This window comes from Tripterygium wilfordii, chromosome 6, assembly GCF_013401445.1.
Source record: "Tripterygium wilfordii isolate XIE 37 chromosome 6, ASM1340144v1, whole genome shotgun sequence".
In the NCBI taxonomy this organism is placed as follows: domain Eukaryota; kingdom Viridiplantae; phylum Streptophyta; class Magnoliopsida; order Celastrales; family Celastraceae; genus Tripterygium; species Tripterygium wilfordii.
In genome coordinates this window covers 11,730,712-11,747,981 of record NC_052237.1, presented here as the reverse complement: position 1 = coordinate 11,747,981, position 17,270 = coordinate 11,730,712, and the positions used below count along the sequence as shown (strand labels likewise).

Here is a 17,270-nt window from a genome sequence, read left to right as displayed (position 1 = left end):
AAGGAGATTCGAATCATCGTCATCAATGTGATACATATAAATTTTAACACTTCAACAAATAGTTCTGGTTCGGGTGTAAACTAGAAACACAATTTTGAAATGGTCCGATTTGGATTCCAAGAACTTCACTCTTCAAAAGAAGGTTATCCAATCGAAGGCATAAATGCATGCAGGTTGCACTATCGTTATAGGAAATTGAAATTGTTGACCGTTGGTTAATTAATGCGCCACCATCGACGGTATAGAATATAATCAGCAATCGCCTTTTCCTATTCTCATCTGGTTTCTTTCAAACAATTAAAGGAAATTGTTGACCGTTGGCTAATTAAAGCTATTAGCCAATAGGGAATAGCCTTTCTTTTCTGGTTTGGTTTGGTTTCCTTTCCAGTGTGGCGGCCGTTGCAACCGACTCCTCACTCCACATAAAATGCTCCCTCTTAGTCTTTCTCCCTCTAGGTTCAAACCAACAAGCCGCCACGAGAGCAAAGACTCGTTCTCTCTATATCCTCGAGCATCTCGTTGGAGCCAAACGACTCGAAGCTTTCGATTTCGCTTTCTCTTTCTGGTTTTCTTAAGAAATCGTTTTCTGTTGTCTTGTTTAGCTGCTAATTTCGTTTCAATTGATGATAGTTATTTTGGTTGTCAGTACAAGAAGCTGTGAAACCAGAGAATTAGGGTTTGAATTTGAATTTTGAATTGATCAAAGTTGTATTATGGTCGAACCGAGTGCGGGGTCTGAAGTAGGCGTCCTTTCCGGAGTGAATTTATGAGAAGTCGGTTAGGTTATTCTTTCGTCAGTACAAGAACAGCGAAACCTTAGAACGAGGGCTGGATATAATGGGAGAACCGTGTACAGACAGTCAAAGATCGTCGTCTGAAGTTGGAGTTCCTTCGGGGTTGAATCGGATCAAAACTCGGCAAGTTTCTTTGCTAGAGCAACCTAGTTTGAAGCCAGACGAGCTGAGCGAGTCCAGGAGTCGAGGAATTCCAAGGCCTCCCTTGAAGCAGAAGGAGAAAGGACATGGAAAAATGAGTTGCTCTTCCAAAGAAGGTAGTAATCTTCTTCATGCTACCATTCCATTGTTGTGCTATATTTTTCTTAGAAACTTAACTGTTTTGGCTCTTTAATTAATAATTATCCTTATTACTTTTGGATGCTCATGTTTTATTGTTCTTCTATTTGATTTCTTGTATTCAAAGATTTAATGGGGGTTCTTTTGGAATCACTCACTATGTAAGTATTGTACTGTTTATAGCCAATTTATAATTTCCATACTAAGACCACTTGGTGTAGATGACTACACAAAGATCAATGCCCATGCTCTTTGCCTTGAACCAGAGAATTTTTTCCCTCGCTAGGATTGAATTGAAGGGCATCTTGGCAGTGCAATCATTTGGTGTAAAGATAATTGTTATCCAGTAGGATGGGAATTCTGACCTAAAGGTTAGGCAGGTTAAAAATAAATAACAGTGCTTATGTCAAGACTTAATGTAGGGTACTTATTATTTTTTTTGAGGTTGGTAGTTGGCATGTATTGTCATGTTATTTTCCACTGATATACTTAGGCACTGGTTGCAATTCCGAGGGCTCAGCAATGCATACATCTTTTCCCCTTGTTGCTGAAGAGATTTAGAACTCTTCTATTTACACTTAAGTTAAACCCAATTGCGAGATTTGTATGAGAATATTGGTTAGTGCCTTCATGTTCATGTTGTGCCTGTCAGACTGTTATCGACCTACTTTCCAGATTTTAAATTGTGAAGTACTGAAACAATCCACTGCCTCAAATCTTACATTGTTTCTTTCCTCACCAAACAGAGTGTTAGGTTTTCTGGTGGTTTCTGTGTTACGCTCTTTGCCATAGCTTATACTTCTATGGTCACTACAATACTACTCTTCTGATTTTGGTGGATTTTATTAAATCTTTTTCTGTTCTTTCTGCCCTTCTATGAATCTAATTAGTGAATTTATACCCATGTTTCAAATCAATATATATGCTTTGCATCATAATCTTTCTATAACCGTGGATCAAGTATTTACTAGCATGAAGAGAGTTTTAATTCCCTTCCTGTTTGATTTTTCTATCAGAATTTCATAGAGGAAAGAAGATAGCTCGATGGTTCACATCATATTTTTCAAAGGATTTGAATCAGCCTCTGGATGACGTTCCTCCAAATGTTGAGGTGAGGTTTGGTGTTGACTTTTTCAGATGGTGATTTGTAATAGTACTTCTATGATATGCTCCTAGTTTCTGATAATTCTGCTATGTATAACAAACTGAAGATTAGTTTTGCCACTAATTTTAACAGGACAGGAGCTCAGAAGTTGTGATGCTTGGCAGAAAGAAATTAGTTGAAAGCCAATCTCTGGCACAGCATGTATCCCATTGTAGAGGGACAAAAGGTTTAAAAAGCTTCTCCCATGAATTAGGGCCAAAGGGTGGCATTCCACGTTCAAATCCTCGGGCATACAGCTACAATGATTTGAAGGTACGTCATCATAGCCTACTATAAAGAAAGTTTGATTTCGATATGTTTCTCTTTTGCTAGGAGATAGCAAGGAGAGCATTAGAGAAATATGGTTATTTGATAATAGGTATTTGGTGCCCTGAAGATTAGGTTAATTAGCAATTGGTCTGTTATTTCATTTAAGTGTTGGTAAAACTGCTTACTTCTCAAATAGCTTATAATTCTTAATTTTTTATATCAGGTCTTCCGTGATCAGTTTATTCAGTGAGTGGCGATATTTTTCTGTTGTTGTCATCTATGTAATAATCAGATTTCAGTTCCAACACTGCAATAATAATCAACTATTACTTCAAGAATTATATATGCCTATATGGTTTAAAATTGGCTCGAATATAATTCTTGTTCTATTTAGGTTTATTTTTATGTGTCATCTACTTCGTAATGGATAATGTTCGAGAATATGAATGCAGTTGGTTTGGAAAAGTCTAGCTAAAGTCTGCCTCAGGCGGTTCTCATTCTTCCTGAAATTTTTGATCAAATGTTGCTTGTTCGGATATCACTTTGATTCTCTTATGTATATATCGTATTTCTTTTTTTTTTATATAGTAAGTTAACTTGGTGGCAGTTCACTGTGGACGAATGAAAATGTTTCAATTGTTAAGTAAATAGAAGGTTGGCAATAAGCACAATATGTCACGCTGGATGCACAACATGTAAACGTGGTCAATTTTACTTCCATTTTAGTTCTAGAATTATAATCTTTTTGGCGGTAAAATTCATTTTAAGTTCCGTGGCCGAAGCCAATCTTACAAACCCAGTATCTTCTGCAAGCCGACTCTAAAAGCTGCTCAAAAGGGACAAATGTTGGAAAGATTAAATTTAGTTTTATATTGTTAAAGTCTTCTTTTAAAATTTATGGGCACTTGTATTGTTAACTTTTATGCCAAACAGTGAACTCTACAATTTTCTCAAGTTACTACTTATTTGCTTTCCCTTCTTTATTGCTTTCCCGAGTTGATTTTCAGGCGCTATTGTGCTCATTGCGTTCAAGGTTTGATGCTGCTAAGGAGCTGGTGAACTTGGAGCTGGCAAGTTTTGTGGTTGAGGTTGTAGCTATTTTTGAAAATACTGATTCCTCATCCTTGCAAGAGCAAGAAATAGCAGAGGACATTCTGATTCTGGCTCAACAGTGTGTGGAAATGACCCCTTCTCAGTTTCGTGTGAAATGTCAAACAATTGTCCAAGAATTGACTGAGAGAAGGCAACAGTGCCAACTAGTAATGCTGAAGGGGCTCTTCATTCGCATGCTTTTCATATTGACTCGATGCACCAGACTATTGCAGTTTGAGAAAGACAGTGAAACAATGGATGAAGAATCTCTTCATAAATTCAAGAAATGTTTAGAGAGTATTCCTGCTGTTGAAAGCTGGGCACCTAAGATTGTAAGTTCTGGTTCAGATTATGCACTGCATCAGAAGGATGATGCAAAGAGCAAAATGCATGGGGCATCTTCTCTTTCTGAGGTGATGTGGAGCAGCTCTGCAGAGACAGCTGATATGAGTGATACAACCTCTAGAAAGGATTCCCTGCTTTTTGATCAAACACTGTTGTCTCCAAAATCCCAAATTGGTTCATGTTCACAAGCACAACAGTTTTATCGAGTTGATGGCGATTTAATTGTAAATGTAGACGGTTCAATTCGTGAGGAGCAAAATATAGATGGAGGTACTTCTGTAATCTGTAGGATTTGTGAGGAAGTTGTTCCCATTACTCATCTGGAACCACATTCATATATTTGTGCTTATGCAGAGAACTGTGATTCAAATTCTCAAGATGTAGATGAGCGCCTTTCAAAACTGTCGGAGATATTGGAACAGATTATAGAGTCGCGTAACATGAATTATCATCCATCATGTGACAGCCCTGAAAACTTAAGAATGCAAACTACAAGCTCATCAATCATATCTGAAGGTTGTTCTCCCAAGATTAATGAATGGCGAAACAAAGGTGTTGAAGGAATGTTTGAATCCATACATGAGATGGACACTGCCTGCATTGATGATTCTCCTTTACCTTCTGTTTACTGGAAGGGCAACCTTGGGTCAAAGTTTGGCAGCTATGGTGCATCCTCCTCTACTGGGAGCATGACATCAATTTCCTCTACAACAAATACCCCTAGAGCTAGTCATTTTGATTCCTTCTGGTTAGAGCATAACAATCATTCGGAGCTAGAGGATGTGCAGCAGGTTGGTTATTCTTTCGATGGACATTTTCTCTTTCCAATGTTTATCAATATCCCAAGTAATCTGCTTTCAAGTCACTGGAATTCCTTAACAAATGAAAATCATGGTAAGCAAAGTGAGATTTTTATAGCAAATCATTTAGTCAGAATTTGCTTTACTTGGTATCCTGAAGTAGGTTTTGCACCACTTGCCGGTAGCCGGCTTAGCCCACTAAATTATCTCTGTGACACTACCATGGTGAATGAATGTAGGAGCCAGATGCATATTGTAGTGGAAAGCACTAAATGTAGTCAATAATAAACTTATAAAAGTGGATCATGCACCAATAAACTTGAATCTGATTAAATATAGTTCACTTGCATTGTGACCATGAAGAAACTTGCATGTTTTGCCTGTAAGGCAAATTATTGTTGATACACTGTATAACGTTGGCTCCAGTCAGCTTATGGTCTGTTTTGCATAGCTGTTTTGATGTTAATTTGATATCTATAATATATGTATCAAGTCCTGGCAGTAGCTGGGGATTGTAGCCATTGTTGAACCACTTTAAGATACCCAATTGCTAGAATTTTTTTTCATGTTTCTCCAAACTAGGCTAGCTAAATCTGCGAACTCTTGTCTTATAGGAGTTTCTGACACATGCTTTCATTTTTTTTAAATCATGTAAATAATACTGCATGACATATGCTTTCTTTGTCATATACTTTAGAGCCCATACGATTTTATTTTTTGTTTCTCCCAATTCTTGAATTGGAATCATTATGCCTTACACTCTTACAGCTTCTTTTGCAATGCTTTACTTGATTGTAACTCATTTTCTTTTCTGGTAGATGATTGACCTTGCAGACATAGCCCATTGTGTGGCCGGAACAGATGTCTCAGGAGAAGGATCCCATGAATTCTTGCTTGCTTGCATGCAGGACTTACAGGAGATTTTACGGCATAGTAAACCTAAAGCTCTGGTGGTAGACACTTTTGGAGGCCGTATCGAGAAACTCCTGAGGTAATCCCAGTATATAAGGAATTTCTTATAGAGAATTTGGTTTTCAACTCAAAGAATTACAAATGACATTTCTCGTGCTGTTTGTAGAGAAAAGTATATTCTTGCTTGTGAAATGCTTGATGTGGAAAGTCCATCAACTGACAGCAAAAATACGGAAATGCCTAAACTTTTACTGGATAGTGCATCTCAAAGTAGTGTTGTTTCTTCAACCCCCTTACATCCGTCATACAAGGAGCGGACAACCATTGATGACTTCGAGATTATCAAACCAATCAGCAGAGGGGCCTTTGGAAAAGTCTTTCTTGCACGCAAAAGGACTACAGGAGATTTGTTTGCAATAAAGGTAACCATTGTTGTTTATGTTCATACTATGCTAAGGGGAACAAAATTAAGGTAAGCAACCAATCATCAGTGTTTTTTTTTTTTTTTGGTTTTCTTAAGCTTGGACTTTTGTATTTATAAGGCCATGGATACATCAATATGAGATGTAAATTAGTTTAAATGAGAAACTAGCACTTCTAATTAATATGGAAGAAACTGGTAATGGAAGAATGAGATGATAAATTGATAGTGTTGTAGCTTCTTGCCTGTATGACAGAAGATTTTGATAGCTTTTGTTCTTAAATTCTTTTTACAATTGTGAATCAAAATAAGTTTAGATAATGATGCTAGATACCTTGCCTGCCAGACGTTTCAAATGTTCTTATGGAGTCGGTTGAATGTATTTCTTGTTGAGCTTTTGTCAGTCAAGTTCTCACTTGTGACTGACATAGGTTCACAGTTTTTGAATTCTATTACGAGGGGGTAAATGTTGCTAACAATTATAAAATGGGTAACTATCTATCTCTGTTGCTTAGCAGCATTTTTGAATTGGACAAATGAGATTCAGATGCTGGTTATGGTTGGGCCTGAAATCGACAATCTAAAATTATAAATGAGTATAAGGGCAAGAGTCTTTTTTGATTTTCTGAACCAACTACTGTAATTTGTAAAGTATTACAATTTTGAAGACTCAATCTGTAGCTCATATTCATCATAAAAAGGAAGTATAGATCATGTAGACAATGGGCAGGTTACAGTTTACTACTTAAATAATCACCTATAGGCTATTACCCAGGGGGGATGGTCCCACCAAAGCAGGTTTCTTGCAGGATCTGACTGAATTTTTTTCTGCTGCTAATGGTTTTACAGTTAGATAAGGAATTTGTTTGGCCTTCGCTATTTATGCTACAACTAATGTAGTTTACATATTGTATGTCAATCCAGAAGGTCTGGCTTATTACTGGAACTGAGTGACAAAGGATATCTGATATTTCCACTCACAATAACAAATTTTACTTTAATTTAACCCCTCTGTTTTTGTTTATGGGAGCCTTGTACACGGGAGTTTACCTATTATATTTTGATGTACTTCAGTTTTTTTTTTTTGTTCTTTTTTTTCCCTGTTGAGAGCACATGCGAATCATTTTTATCAGTAAATTGATCTTTTTTTTTGAACTTTTCTTTATAAATTTGGTTGCCTGATCATTAGCTTTTAGTCTGAACATTTTCTTAAATTTTATTTAATTTTAGATTAGTAAGTTAAGACCATTATTGACTTTCCAGGTGCTCAAGAAGTTGGATATGATACGGAAGAATGATATTGAGCGTATTTTAGCAGAACGGAACATACTAATAACAGTTCGGAACCCATTTGTGGTACTTCTCGCAATTCTTGAAAACTCATGGAACCTGAACTCATAAACGATACTTTGCTTTGATATTTTTATACTGCCTATGTATGTTTAGCATAGGTTTACTAACTCTTGCATATGTAGATCCATTATTATTATTCTATCATTCTTTTTTTTAACATGGATGATATTTGGGTCCTAAAATTTCTTACTCCAACTCTTCAGACTTTCTGAAAATAGATGTCATTTGTCATTGCAGGTCCGATTTTTTTATTCATTCTCCTGCAGGGATAATCTTTACTTGGTGATGGAGTATCTTAATGGAGGTGATCTATATTCTTTGCTTAGGAAAGTTGGCTGCCTTGAGGAAGACGTGGCTCGTATATATATCACAGAATTGGTTTGTTGAAAGTACATTTTATATCTGTTTATTCATATTTAGTTGCTGTCTGACCTTGTCCTTAAGTAGGCCATATTATGTCTCAGGTTCTTGCTTTAGAATACCTGCATTCTCTTGGAATCGTGCATCGTGATCTGAAACCAGATAACATACTAATTGCACATGACGGGCATATCAAGGTCGGGTTTCATTTTTTTTTTCTATTTAATTGATTTACGACGAGATAAACTTTGAACTCTCTAAAATTTTGGGACCCATCAACTGATTTTTCAATTTATTATCAATGTCAAATACTGCATAATTAGTTTGACTGGATGGTCCAGTGGATAATAGCCTGTAAAGACGTTTCCAGTCTGTAATTCATCCATTGAAACATTCCAAGACGAGAACTGATGTTTATATTGTCAATTAAATCAACACCCAGTGTTTATAGATATTTTATTGTTAAAACCTTTGGGAGAATTTGGTTGTCTAATTCATGGTACCCTTGTATTTTTTTTTGAGAAATCAAAAGAAATTGTATTTAACAGACATTGCAAGGATAGAAATTACGAAAGAGCTAGGAAAATAGCCTCAAGCAAGTTGTTACAAGAAAGAGAAGACGCTTAACTTAATACAAATAATCAAGTCTTAGTAGGTTAGATTTTAATATATGCATTAGCCTTTAGACATGCTAGTGATGATTACTTTCTATTGCTGACCTTACCAGCTTACAGACTTTGGGCTATCGAAAATTGGCCTCATAAACAGCACCATTGACTTATCGGGATCTCAAACAAATGAAACAATGCCTTCAGAAGTCCTTGATTCACAAAAACAACTGGTGCAAGATACAAGGTGCCACTCGCCTGTGGGGACACCAGACTACCTGGCACCTGAAATTCTTCTTGGAACTGAACATGGTTTGCTTGTGACTGAAGTATGGGCTTATTCAAAGCCTTTATCACGTTGTTGAAATTACTTATCCTTCATTGCAGGTTACGCTGCCGACTGGTGGTCAGTGGGAATAATTTTATTTGAATTTATAACTGGGATTCCACCTTTCACTGGTAAAAGTCCAGAGGTATATTTTGTGTGAAAATTTCTCCCTTCAAAAATCTGGTGCTTGTTGAACATCTGTCTATTTGTAATTAAGGTATCGCAGTAATCATTTCATTAGAGATTTAGTTTCTGTTGTTCTGTAGAATTGTCTTTTGGGGATCAGCATTTGTGGGTTCAGAACATTGCTCCTGTAATTTGTGTTGCATTGTGATTTTAAAATCTATCATCATCTATTGGTGAGCTATGCCTATCATTTTTCTCTGCAAACTAAAAATACAGACCCTATATGGTTTTTGTTGCTCCTTGATTTTCTCTTTGGTCATTCATCTGCCTTTTGGAAGGTGTGATATTTTACGCTGCTGAATTCATGCAATTTTTTTCTCAACGACTAATTCCAATAATTTTCTGTTCTGTTGAATTATGAAGATCTTTTGGAAAGGTGGATGATAAGAGTTAATAACCTACTGCACCTAGTAGGCTTTGCATGACAACACTAATTTGTTACTCTGTAATTGGAGAAAACAGTATCTTTGACACCACTTCACCTGCATCAACGACTTGATATACTAACTAGTAGACTATAAGTCTATAACTCTTGTTCCTTTTTGACCATTGTTAAAGGGTTGGTTATACATGACTAATTTCTTGGTCCCACTGAAAGAGTTTGTACTTAAAGAATATACTGTTTTTGCTGCTTTGTTGCCAGCAATAGTTTGATTATTATTAATATTGGCATTGCTGTCATGTTTCATTGCTGTTATTGTTTTATTGACCGTTACCTTGTCTCTATAATCCAATGATTTCCCTGGTCGCTTGTCTTCTATTTTATGTAATTGGTATGTGTATCACATGCTCATACCTTTTAAATAATTTTCTTACGAGTAAAATTCAACCAAAAGCGGTCAAGACTTTCAATCCTTATGTCACTTTCATGGTTCCACAGATAATTTTCGATAACATTCTTAACAGAAAGATCCCCTGGCCTGATATATCCTGTGAAGCCCAAGACTTGATCGACAGGTAACTGGCTTTGGAGCTGTATGGCGTTCTTTTTTGCTCAATTTTGCTTGAAATCTTATATCTAGTTTCATTTACCTTCTTTGAGTTATTTGTCTTTCGTTAGGACATCAAGGTTTTCTTTTCTAAAATATGAAAGATTTTTCCATACTAAACCAGGGTTTGCCTTTGTATTTTATTTTTGTTTTGAATTGGAAAATTTTATTGAGGCACCAAGCAAAGCAGGGTTTGAATTTGTTTAATCATTATCCGCAATGAGCACCAGCAGTGTGTGACAAACTAAATCTTCCTTGGGTTGTATACTGTATATACTCTGCTTTTACTTAACAGAAAAAATGTATTGACACTGCTATTACTGCAAGTACACCCATTATAATCCATTTGACTATTACCACAGGGAGGAACAGTATGAAAAAGTGAATCGATAAGGTTTATATTCATTTTAATTCGAAGAATCGAGAGGCAGAGTGAGAGAGATTACGGTATGGCTCTATGGGTATCATAGTTTTCTTCTTTCTTAATGCCGTATTTTGAATAAAAAATGGATATATATTTTATGATATGCTCACATAGGTAACACTAAAATTGGGTTTTTCAACCTCATATTATCTCATTTCATCCATATCAAATACCAAGTTTGGTTCTGTCTTCCTACCTGTTCTTCACTTTCAACTATCAGCATGCATTTTTACTGGGTCATTTTCTTTCTATTTAGATTATTTATGCCTAGATGGATCATTGATGCCTCAATCTACCTTGATCTTGTAGTAGGACCTATATTTTACCATTTTCATCAATTGTGTCCTCAGTTCTCTAGTGATGTGACTTTGTATGGAAGCCTCTAGTTGAAAATTTTATTCAACTCCAGTTCTTTTTTAATAGGTTCTTAATTCATGATCCAAATGAGCGTTTGGGAGCAACTGGAACGGCAGAGGTTGTCTATCACTGTTTAAATATTGTCGAGAATGCAATCTTGAACCAAGGACTTCTTGGTAGTGAACCCGTATATCGGGATTCCAGATTTGCTTTTATGACTGACATTCGGCATCTTACAGGTCAAAGCACATCCATTTTTCAGAGGAATTAACTGGGACAACCTTGCATTGCAAAAGGCAGGAACCTGTTTCCATTTTGTTGCTTTTGTGATATATAAATTTTCATATTTATTGGTGTTCTATAGTACTACAATCATGATGAATATTTGTTTTGTCATGTATGTGCTTGCATCTCTAGTATATAGAGCACTATTAAGTTGCAATATAAAACTATGTATGGACCGGATGTCAGAGCTCAATCCTGTACTCTTAAGACACTCATACTTCTGGGAAAGTGTCAGAGCAGTATCCCTTCAGGTTTCAGGACTAAATCTGACATTTCTTTGTTTTTACACTAAGTCATGGGAGGGAAAAATGGGAAACAAAAGTAAAATCTGCACACGACCAGAAGGTGTATTAATGTTTACCTCTGGGTGTATTAATGTTTGTCATGTGCACACGACCAGAATGAATGTCCTTTGATCTCCTCAATTTTTCTTCCCACTATTTCTGTTTGTAGGCCGCCTTCGTGCCGCACCCTGACAGTGCTGATGACACAAACTACTTTGTCTCAAGGTTTACTCCAAGTTTTAGTGGATTGCAAGATAGCCAGAGTGGTGGAGACTCTGATGCTGACACCTGTCGCTCATATTCAAACTCTGGGGTTGAGGTATATATGTTCATTCAGCTTCAGGTTACCTGTTTTACTGTTTAAGTTGAAAAAGGAGGATCATAATAAGCGCCGGGAATGTGGGCTTCAACTGGATTACCTTTTTTCCCCGTGTGTAAGGCTTCTGCTGGATTACTTGAATCAATAATCTTAGATTTGAATGACAACATGTTGATCTTCCCTTAATTATGATATTGTATCGCGAAACCTCCTATAGTAGTGATTGCCCTTCAAGTTGTTTAATCATGTCGGAATAACAACATGTTGATTCAGAGAAATTTTCGGAAGTTATGAAGGCTGATTTGAAAAAAAAAATCTCTTGTGATTTAAGGAACCATTATTAAAGGAGTTCCTTGACCAAATATTAATGTGACTTAAGGAAGGTTAACCATGCGGTAATGTTGGATCTTTTTCTTTGGGTGATAATGTTGGAATTTAGGGCATGTTGCACCATCGATTTCCTTCACTACTTAATTTAGTTTCCTTGAGGAACCTAGCCATGGATCTGTCTGTGTATGCATCATTTTTATCTATGCATATTTTAGCTAAAAATATGATTGTGTTTAGGAATGATGGACTTCGGGTGGATTCAAAACTTTTTCTTGTTATATGAATCTCATAATAATACGTGTTGATTCCCAAAATTCTTGGAAAACAGTACTCACATTAATGCTTTACAGTCATGGTCTTTCTTTTCATCCTTTCCTTTTTAATAGTTGGTTGTGCGTCAGGATTGATGATGAAAATTTTAGGCTATTCTGGTTTCAGTACACGCTTTGAGCTTATCCACGAATTTCTGTTGTTCCTGTCCTTTTCAGGTGGATGAATGTGGGGATCTTGCAAGGTTTGATTCTTCTCCTCTTGATCTCTCATTGATGAGATTTTCGTTCAAGGTAAGGCTACCCTCTTCAGATTGGTATAAATGCAGAGCTAATGCGCCACTGGAATCTGCACTTGAATTTGAACATGAACATGACCTGCTTATAAAAAATAAAAATAAAAAAACATGACCATGACCTTTTTATGCGAGTATGTTTACTGTTCATAGTGCATTTGCATCAAAGTTTTTATTTAGGAGGGATGTGGAAGACGTCTGTTGTTTTTCTGATTGAAAGTGGAGTTTAAAGATGTAATCATTTAAGAAATGCATCCAACAGATTAAATGTCCATAGAAATTGCTTTCATTTTCATGATTCAAGATTTTGTTTGCAGAATTTGTCACAGTTGGCATCCATTAATCATGATCTGATCTTACAAAGTGGGAAAGATCCGGCAAAGAGCTCATCTGCTGAAGAATCATAGTTCTTGTTTGATATAGTTTTTTCAGGTAATAGTTTAAATAAAGATTATGTAGTGTAGCAATTAGATGTTTGAAATCTCAAAACTAAAACTAATGAAAGAAAGATATCACCAGTGTTTAGGGACAGTACTCACAAAGGTAAAATTCAAAATTAAAAAAAATTGAATAAAAGACCCCTTTAGGGACATTCAATAATTAAAAAAATAATAATTTGTATTGGTCTTTAGAAACCATAGGTTCTCTTTTACTCTACAGGCGACACTGTTATTCATATCAAGTGGTATTATTAGTTATTTTTAACTTTTTTTTTTTGAAATACCATTGAGAAATTTGCTTCTCATTATAATCAAACTTTGGACACAATATGCCTAACCCATTCGATTGCCATCCGAGCCTCTTCTTGTTGGGTATTTTTTTTTAACTGTTATTAGGTGTTAAAATGTTAGTTACCATTATCTTATCTTTCTGTCATATAATAGCGCAAGAGTGAGTGTGTCGAGTGATTTGTTTAGTTTATGCGCCTCAAGAAAAAAGAAAAGATTTATTTATTCGGTCACATTGATGTGTGCGTTTCACCTTGAATGTAAGCTTTAAATTGTTGACCTCTTCTTGGCGACATGTAGGGGAGACTACTCAGTCGGATCAATCATTTAGGACATGTTAGAATACTCTCTCATGTTTCATAGCTAAATGAGAAAATCGCTAAATGTTGTGTCCTTTCAGGAATAAACTAAACATTTTCATTTGTTCCTTGATTGATATGATGTAGAGCTGATCATAGACCGTCTGCATGCAATGATAATGCTTGAGACTCTCAAAAAGTGATTTCAAAAGACCCTCGTTTAATGTGGAGTGTTGGATGTAAAGTGAACCTTACATGTTTATTTTTAATTAATGATTATTTTAATGTCACATAGATTTGAGGGATTTTTGGGATTTTGAGGGTCTAGCATTATCTCGGACAAAAGGCCGGTTTAGAAAATTATTTTTTCTCGGGGGTTGGGCTTGGGTTTAGGCTTTGAGCCCGGTCCAACTATATGCTTATATATATATATGTACACTCTTACTCTTTGTGGTGCAAGCAACAAATAGTAACTAAAATCACCTCAATAAGGATTTGAAAAGTGGAAAGCTAAATCAGAAAAGAAAACTTTTCCATGGATAGTGCTTTGAAGAGTAAGGAAACCTATATTGGAACTGTACGTGAAGCAAAATGAAACGGGGGTCACGATAGAACTTCACAAAGTAAAAATCAAGTGGAAATATCCCTGTGTAGGCCAAAGAATAATACAACTAGTCATCAAGTAAATCACACAGGAATTGGCAAGCCTTTCTTCGCCATGCTATCCTGTACATCATTAAGTGCTTGACACATATATGTCGGACTTATTTCACATCCAACACTCCACATTAAATAGGATATTTTTTAGGTCTTAAGTATTATCTCATAGCCAACTACTACATTCTACACACAGCCGGTCCCAAATAGTTTGAATCTGAATTCTGGACATATAACTTTTTTTGAATAGAACAAATTCGGTCATTTCGATCAGACATAGATTTGTCACCCCTATAATAAACTCATAAAAGCCCTTTGGGCTCTCATTTGGGCCTTTTCATTACCTAAATAACCCCTTGGGCCCGCTTAAAGTTTTTTATCAATTAATTATATTCTTTCTTGCCAAAAAAACCAGCCTGCCTGAATTTATTTATTTATTTTTGAAAAAAAAAAAAACACCTGCCCGATTACATGCTCAAAATTTTCGAGTTTCAACAAAGGACTAGCTGTTGCAAGACCAGTCTCTGTAAAAGTAAGTTCTACGCGTTAGTTCGTCGATTTTCTATTTTGTTGATTCAATCATCTTCGAATCTGTTATGGTACTTTGATCTACATATGTTTATCAATTTTGTCTATAGGATTTGGAACTATGAACTGGATTCAACGCAAGATCTATCTCTACAATGTCACTTTTGGACTCTACATGCTGGATTGGTGGGAGCGTTGCCTCTTTAGTATCTTTTTTGTGATAATTTTCATGGAATCCGGTCTGCTTCCTTTTGTGTTTCCGGGCTCAAATTGTGTGGTTAATATTGTTCATGGATATGCAATTTTCAATGGTTTTTGCTGATTGGATTTGGTCCAATTTGAATCTCTTTTTCGATACCTGTTCATCTCTGACATTGATGATCAGAAACTGGTGTCTACTGTGGGTTCTTTTGTATGTAGACAATCGAAAAGGAAGGATATACATAGATGGCTCACGCTGGCTACTGGCTTCAGTTTCAAGATATATTTTGAAGTTTGTTCTGCAATTCTTTCTTGCTTATACTAAGTAGGGACTGACTGTAACATGATTGCCAACGTAATTTTGGAATAGGGAAGTTGGATTTTGGATTAGGTATGCTTTAGTTAAGAATTAAGATTGATCAAGCTCTTTAACGAATCTGGTTGCACGAATTATTGTAGTAAACAATGCATTTGAGGGAAAGAAAAAGCAGAGCTATGGTTTGTTCATTGTGGGTTATGGGCTGTTATAATTTTAAATAAACTGAATTCTTGTGCTTTTTCCTAGTACATGTCATGATATTTCCTTTTTTAGTTCCTTAAGCTGTCCCAGATACTTTGGTGATTGTGTTGATGTGGTTCATCTTTTACAATAGCTCGCGACATGTAACTGATTTCTGCAAAAGGTAAGCACTTCATCTTTTATTGGCTTTCTTTTATTAGAGATTATGGACTATTATTGTACTAAAAAACCTAGGACTACATAGCCTTGGGCAAGGCAGAAGTTTAGCGGCGTAGCATATTTCGACTTATTTAAATTTCTATTTTTGACTAATTATAACATGTTTCGTCGTTCAGCAGACAAATAAGAACCTTATACTTCCCAGCACCTAATTGATGTTTTGTGAAATAACATGCTGTATATAAATGATATCATGCGTATCAATTACTATTATTTTGATGTACTGGACTAAAAGAAAAGAGTGGCGAATGTAGAAAAGCTACTTTTGACAAGCTTTTGGGAATTTAACTGTAGAAATTTGCCTGAAAACTCACTATAAAACATGTAGATCAGGCACAGTAATTGGTTCAGGCATCACCTACTATGCATATACATTTAAGTTTTTTATGTTGTTATTTTTCTGGGGTGATTGTGACTGATATTATTTGTTTTATGTAGAATATAATCTTATATCAGCTTGTGAAACTGACTGCGTAAGACAGACACTTTCAATTTGTAGATTACTTCTTCTTAACCTTCTTTTCGAGAGAACCAAATTTCTTCTAGCAGCTTCTCGTTGTATAACAATTTTAGAGTTTAATGATTGTGGTCCTATTGTCACATTGATGTGATTATCGGATGCAAGGGGTTTGTCACTTTTAAAACGAGAGTGTTTGGCATCCCAATATTTGATATCCTTTGAGCTAAAAACTTAAACCAAAAGCTTCTTCTGTTCTTAAAATAACTCTTTTTGTGATATTTTGATTTAGCTGGTTGACATCCCTAAGTACTGTATCCCATAATCAGATCAATGTGGAAGCAAAACTATTGTGGATGTATAGATTGTTTTACCCAAGTAATCTTGCAGCATGAAATGAGGTTGACTTCTTTTCACCCTCACATTATCTTTTTTCCTCCGAACCCTATGCAGAACATGCTGTTATTAACACAAGATATTGTGAAACAATTTTTGCTCTTCGACGAATGCATTGTTATTGTTTATAAGCTGCCAGTTGTTAACCCCGGAAGAAAGTTGTTTTCAAGATTTAAACACCTTAATTTATTTATTCTCAGGCATCTGTGGTGAAGCTCAGAAGTAACTCTGGCGTGGATGATCACTGTGGGAAAGGTTGTCATATATATAGTACTGCTAGATATCTCACTCTATTTCAGATAAGACTTTGACATCCCCCGGTTTTGTAGAATCGATAGTGCATTCTTGTGTGTATTGTACTAATTTATTGTGAGCATTTCATACCATTCACTCTCGATTTAGTGATTACCACCTATTGTTCTGAGCCTTAATAGCCAGGTTAAGACTGCTGTAGGACTTGGTATATAGTTGAGTTGCACAATTAACAGACACTGACTTCATCAAGTGTAGTAATTTGGATAATTTGTTACTCTTCTTCTTTGGTTTTAGGCTCTTAGCAGTGTTGTAATTTATTTTATTTTTTTTAACTTTTCCTTCCAACCTAATGCAGAAGAAAGATTGATGCCCGAATCCTCCCCCATCCCACAATCCACCCGAACACTTTTGAAATAACAGTACATTAGTCTGACTTAATTTGTGTGATTAGCTTAATCTTATTCAAACTAGCTAAGTATCACTGCTTATGTTATGAGATATGCTTCTGAAAGTTGTCCAATTTTATATTTGGGTGGATGTAAAGTTAGTTGATGATGCGGCTGCA

The 17,270-nt window shown here is 35.8% G+C and overlaps 2 protein-coding genes across 10 annotated transcripts; both read left to right on the top strand.

The window, feature by feature from the left end:
- The first annotated feature begins 269 nt into the window (after positions 1–269).
- LOC120001051 (probable serine/threonine protein kinase IRE4) lies at positions 270–16,998 on the top strand. Of its 9 annotated transcripts, none has more exons than XR_005468707.1 (21): positions 311–1,051; positions 2,090–2,184; positions 2,311–2,490; positions 3,495–4,715; positions 5,543–5,715; positions 5,803–6,058; positions 7,321–7,413; positions 7,648–7,788; positions 7,875–7,967; positions 8,498–8,690; positions 8,766–8,851; positions 9,773–9,849; positions 10,729–10,780; positions 10,902–10,958; positions 11,401–11,550; positions 12,369–12,443; positions 12,763–12,877; positions 14,619–14,661; positions 14,768–14,863; positions 15,469–15,541; positions 16,651–16,998. XR_005468707.1 is itself a non-coding variant. In XM_038849275.1 (18 exons), exons 1-17 carry the CDS (start codon positions 838–840, stop codon positions 12,850–12,852), a joined length of 3,246 nt encoding a protein of 1,081 aa, XP_038705203.1. In that variant the 5' UTR covers positions 311–837; the 3' UTR covers positions 12,853–12,877; positions 14,768–15,248. The 9 variants fall into 9 exon arrangements, 2 of the variants coding, with proteins under 2 accessions (XP_038705204.1, XP_038705203.1); XR_005468709.1 differs by having other exon boundaries at positions 15,460–15,541; XR_005468708.1 differs by lacking the exon at positions 14,619–14,661.
- On the top strand, positions 12,785–15,545 carry LOC120001055. The gene is made up of 4 exons (XM_038849280.1): positions 12,785–12,877; positions 14,619–14,661; positions 14,768–14,863; positions 15,469–15,545. The coding sequence occupies exons 3-4, from the start codon at positions 14,779–14,781 to the stop codon at positions 15,543–15,545; spliced, it is 162 nt and encodes a 53-aa protein (XP_038705208.1). The 5' UTR covers positions 12,785–12,877; positions 14,619–14,661; positions 14,768–14,778.
- Positions 16,999–17,270: the final 272 nt, after the last annotated feature.

Coding starts and splice junctions, on each gene's coding strand:
- LOC120001051 (XM_038849275.1), top strand. CDS start 838: ATGGGAGAACCGTGTACAGACAGTCAAAGATCGTCGTCTGAAGTTGGA. Junction 7,414..7,647: donor CAGTTCGGAACCCATTTGTG/GTACTTCTCGCA, acceptor TTGTCATTGCAG/GTCCGATTTTTTTATTCATT. Junction 11,551..12,368: donor ATTCAAACTCTGGGGTTGAG/GTATATATGTTC, acceptor TGTCCTTTTCAG/GTGGATGAATGTGGGGATCT.
- LOC120001055 (XM_038849280.1), top strand. CDS start 14,779: ATGAACTGGATTCAACGCAAGATCTATCTCTACAATGTCACTTTTGGA. Junction 14,864..15,468: donor GTGGGAGCGTTGCCTCTTTA/GTATCTTTTTTG, acceptor AAGCTGTCCCAG/ATACTTTGGTGATTGTGTTG.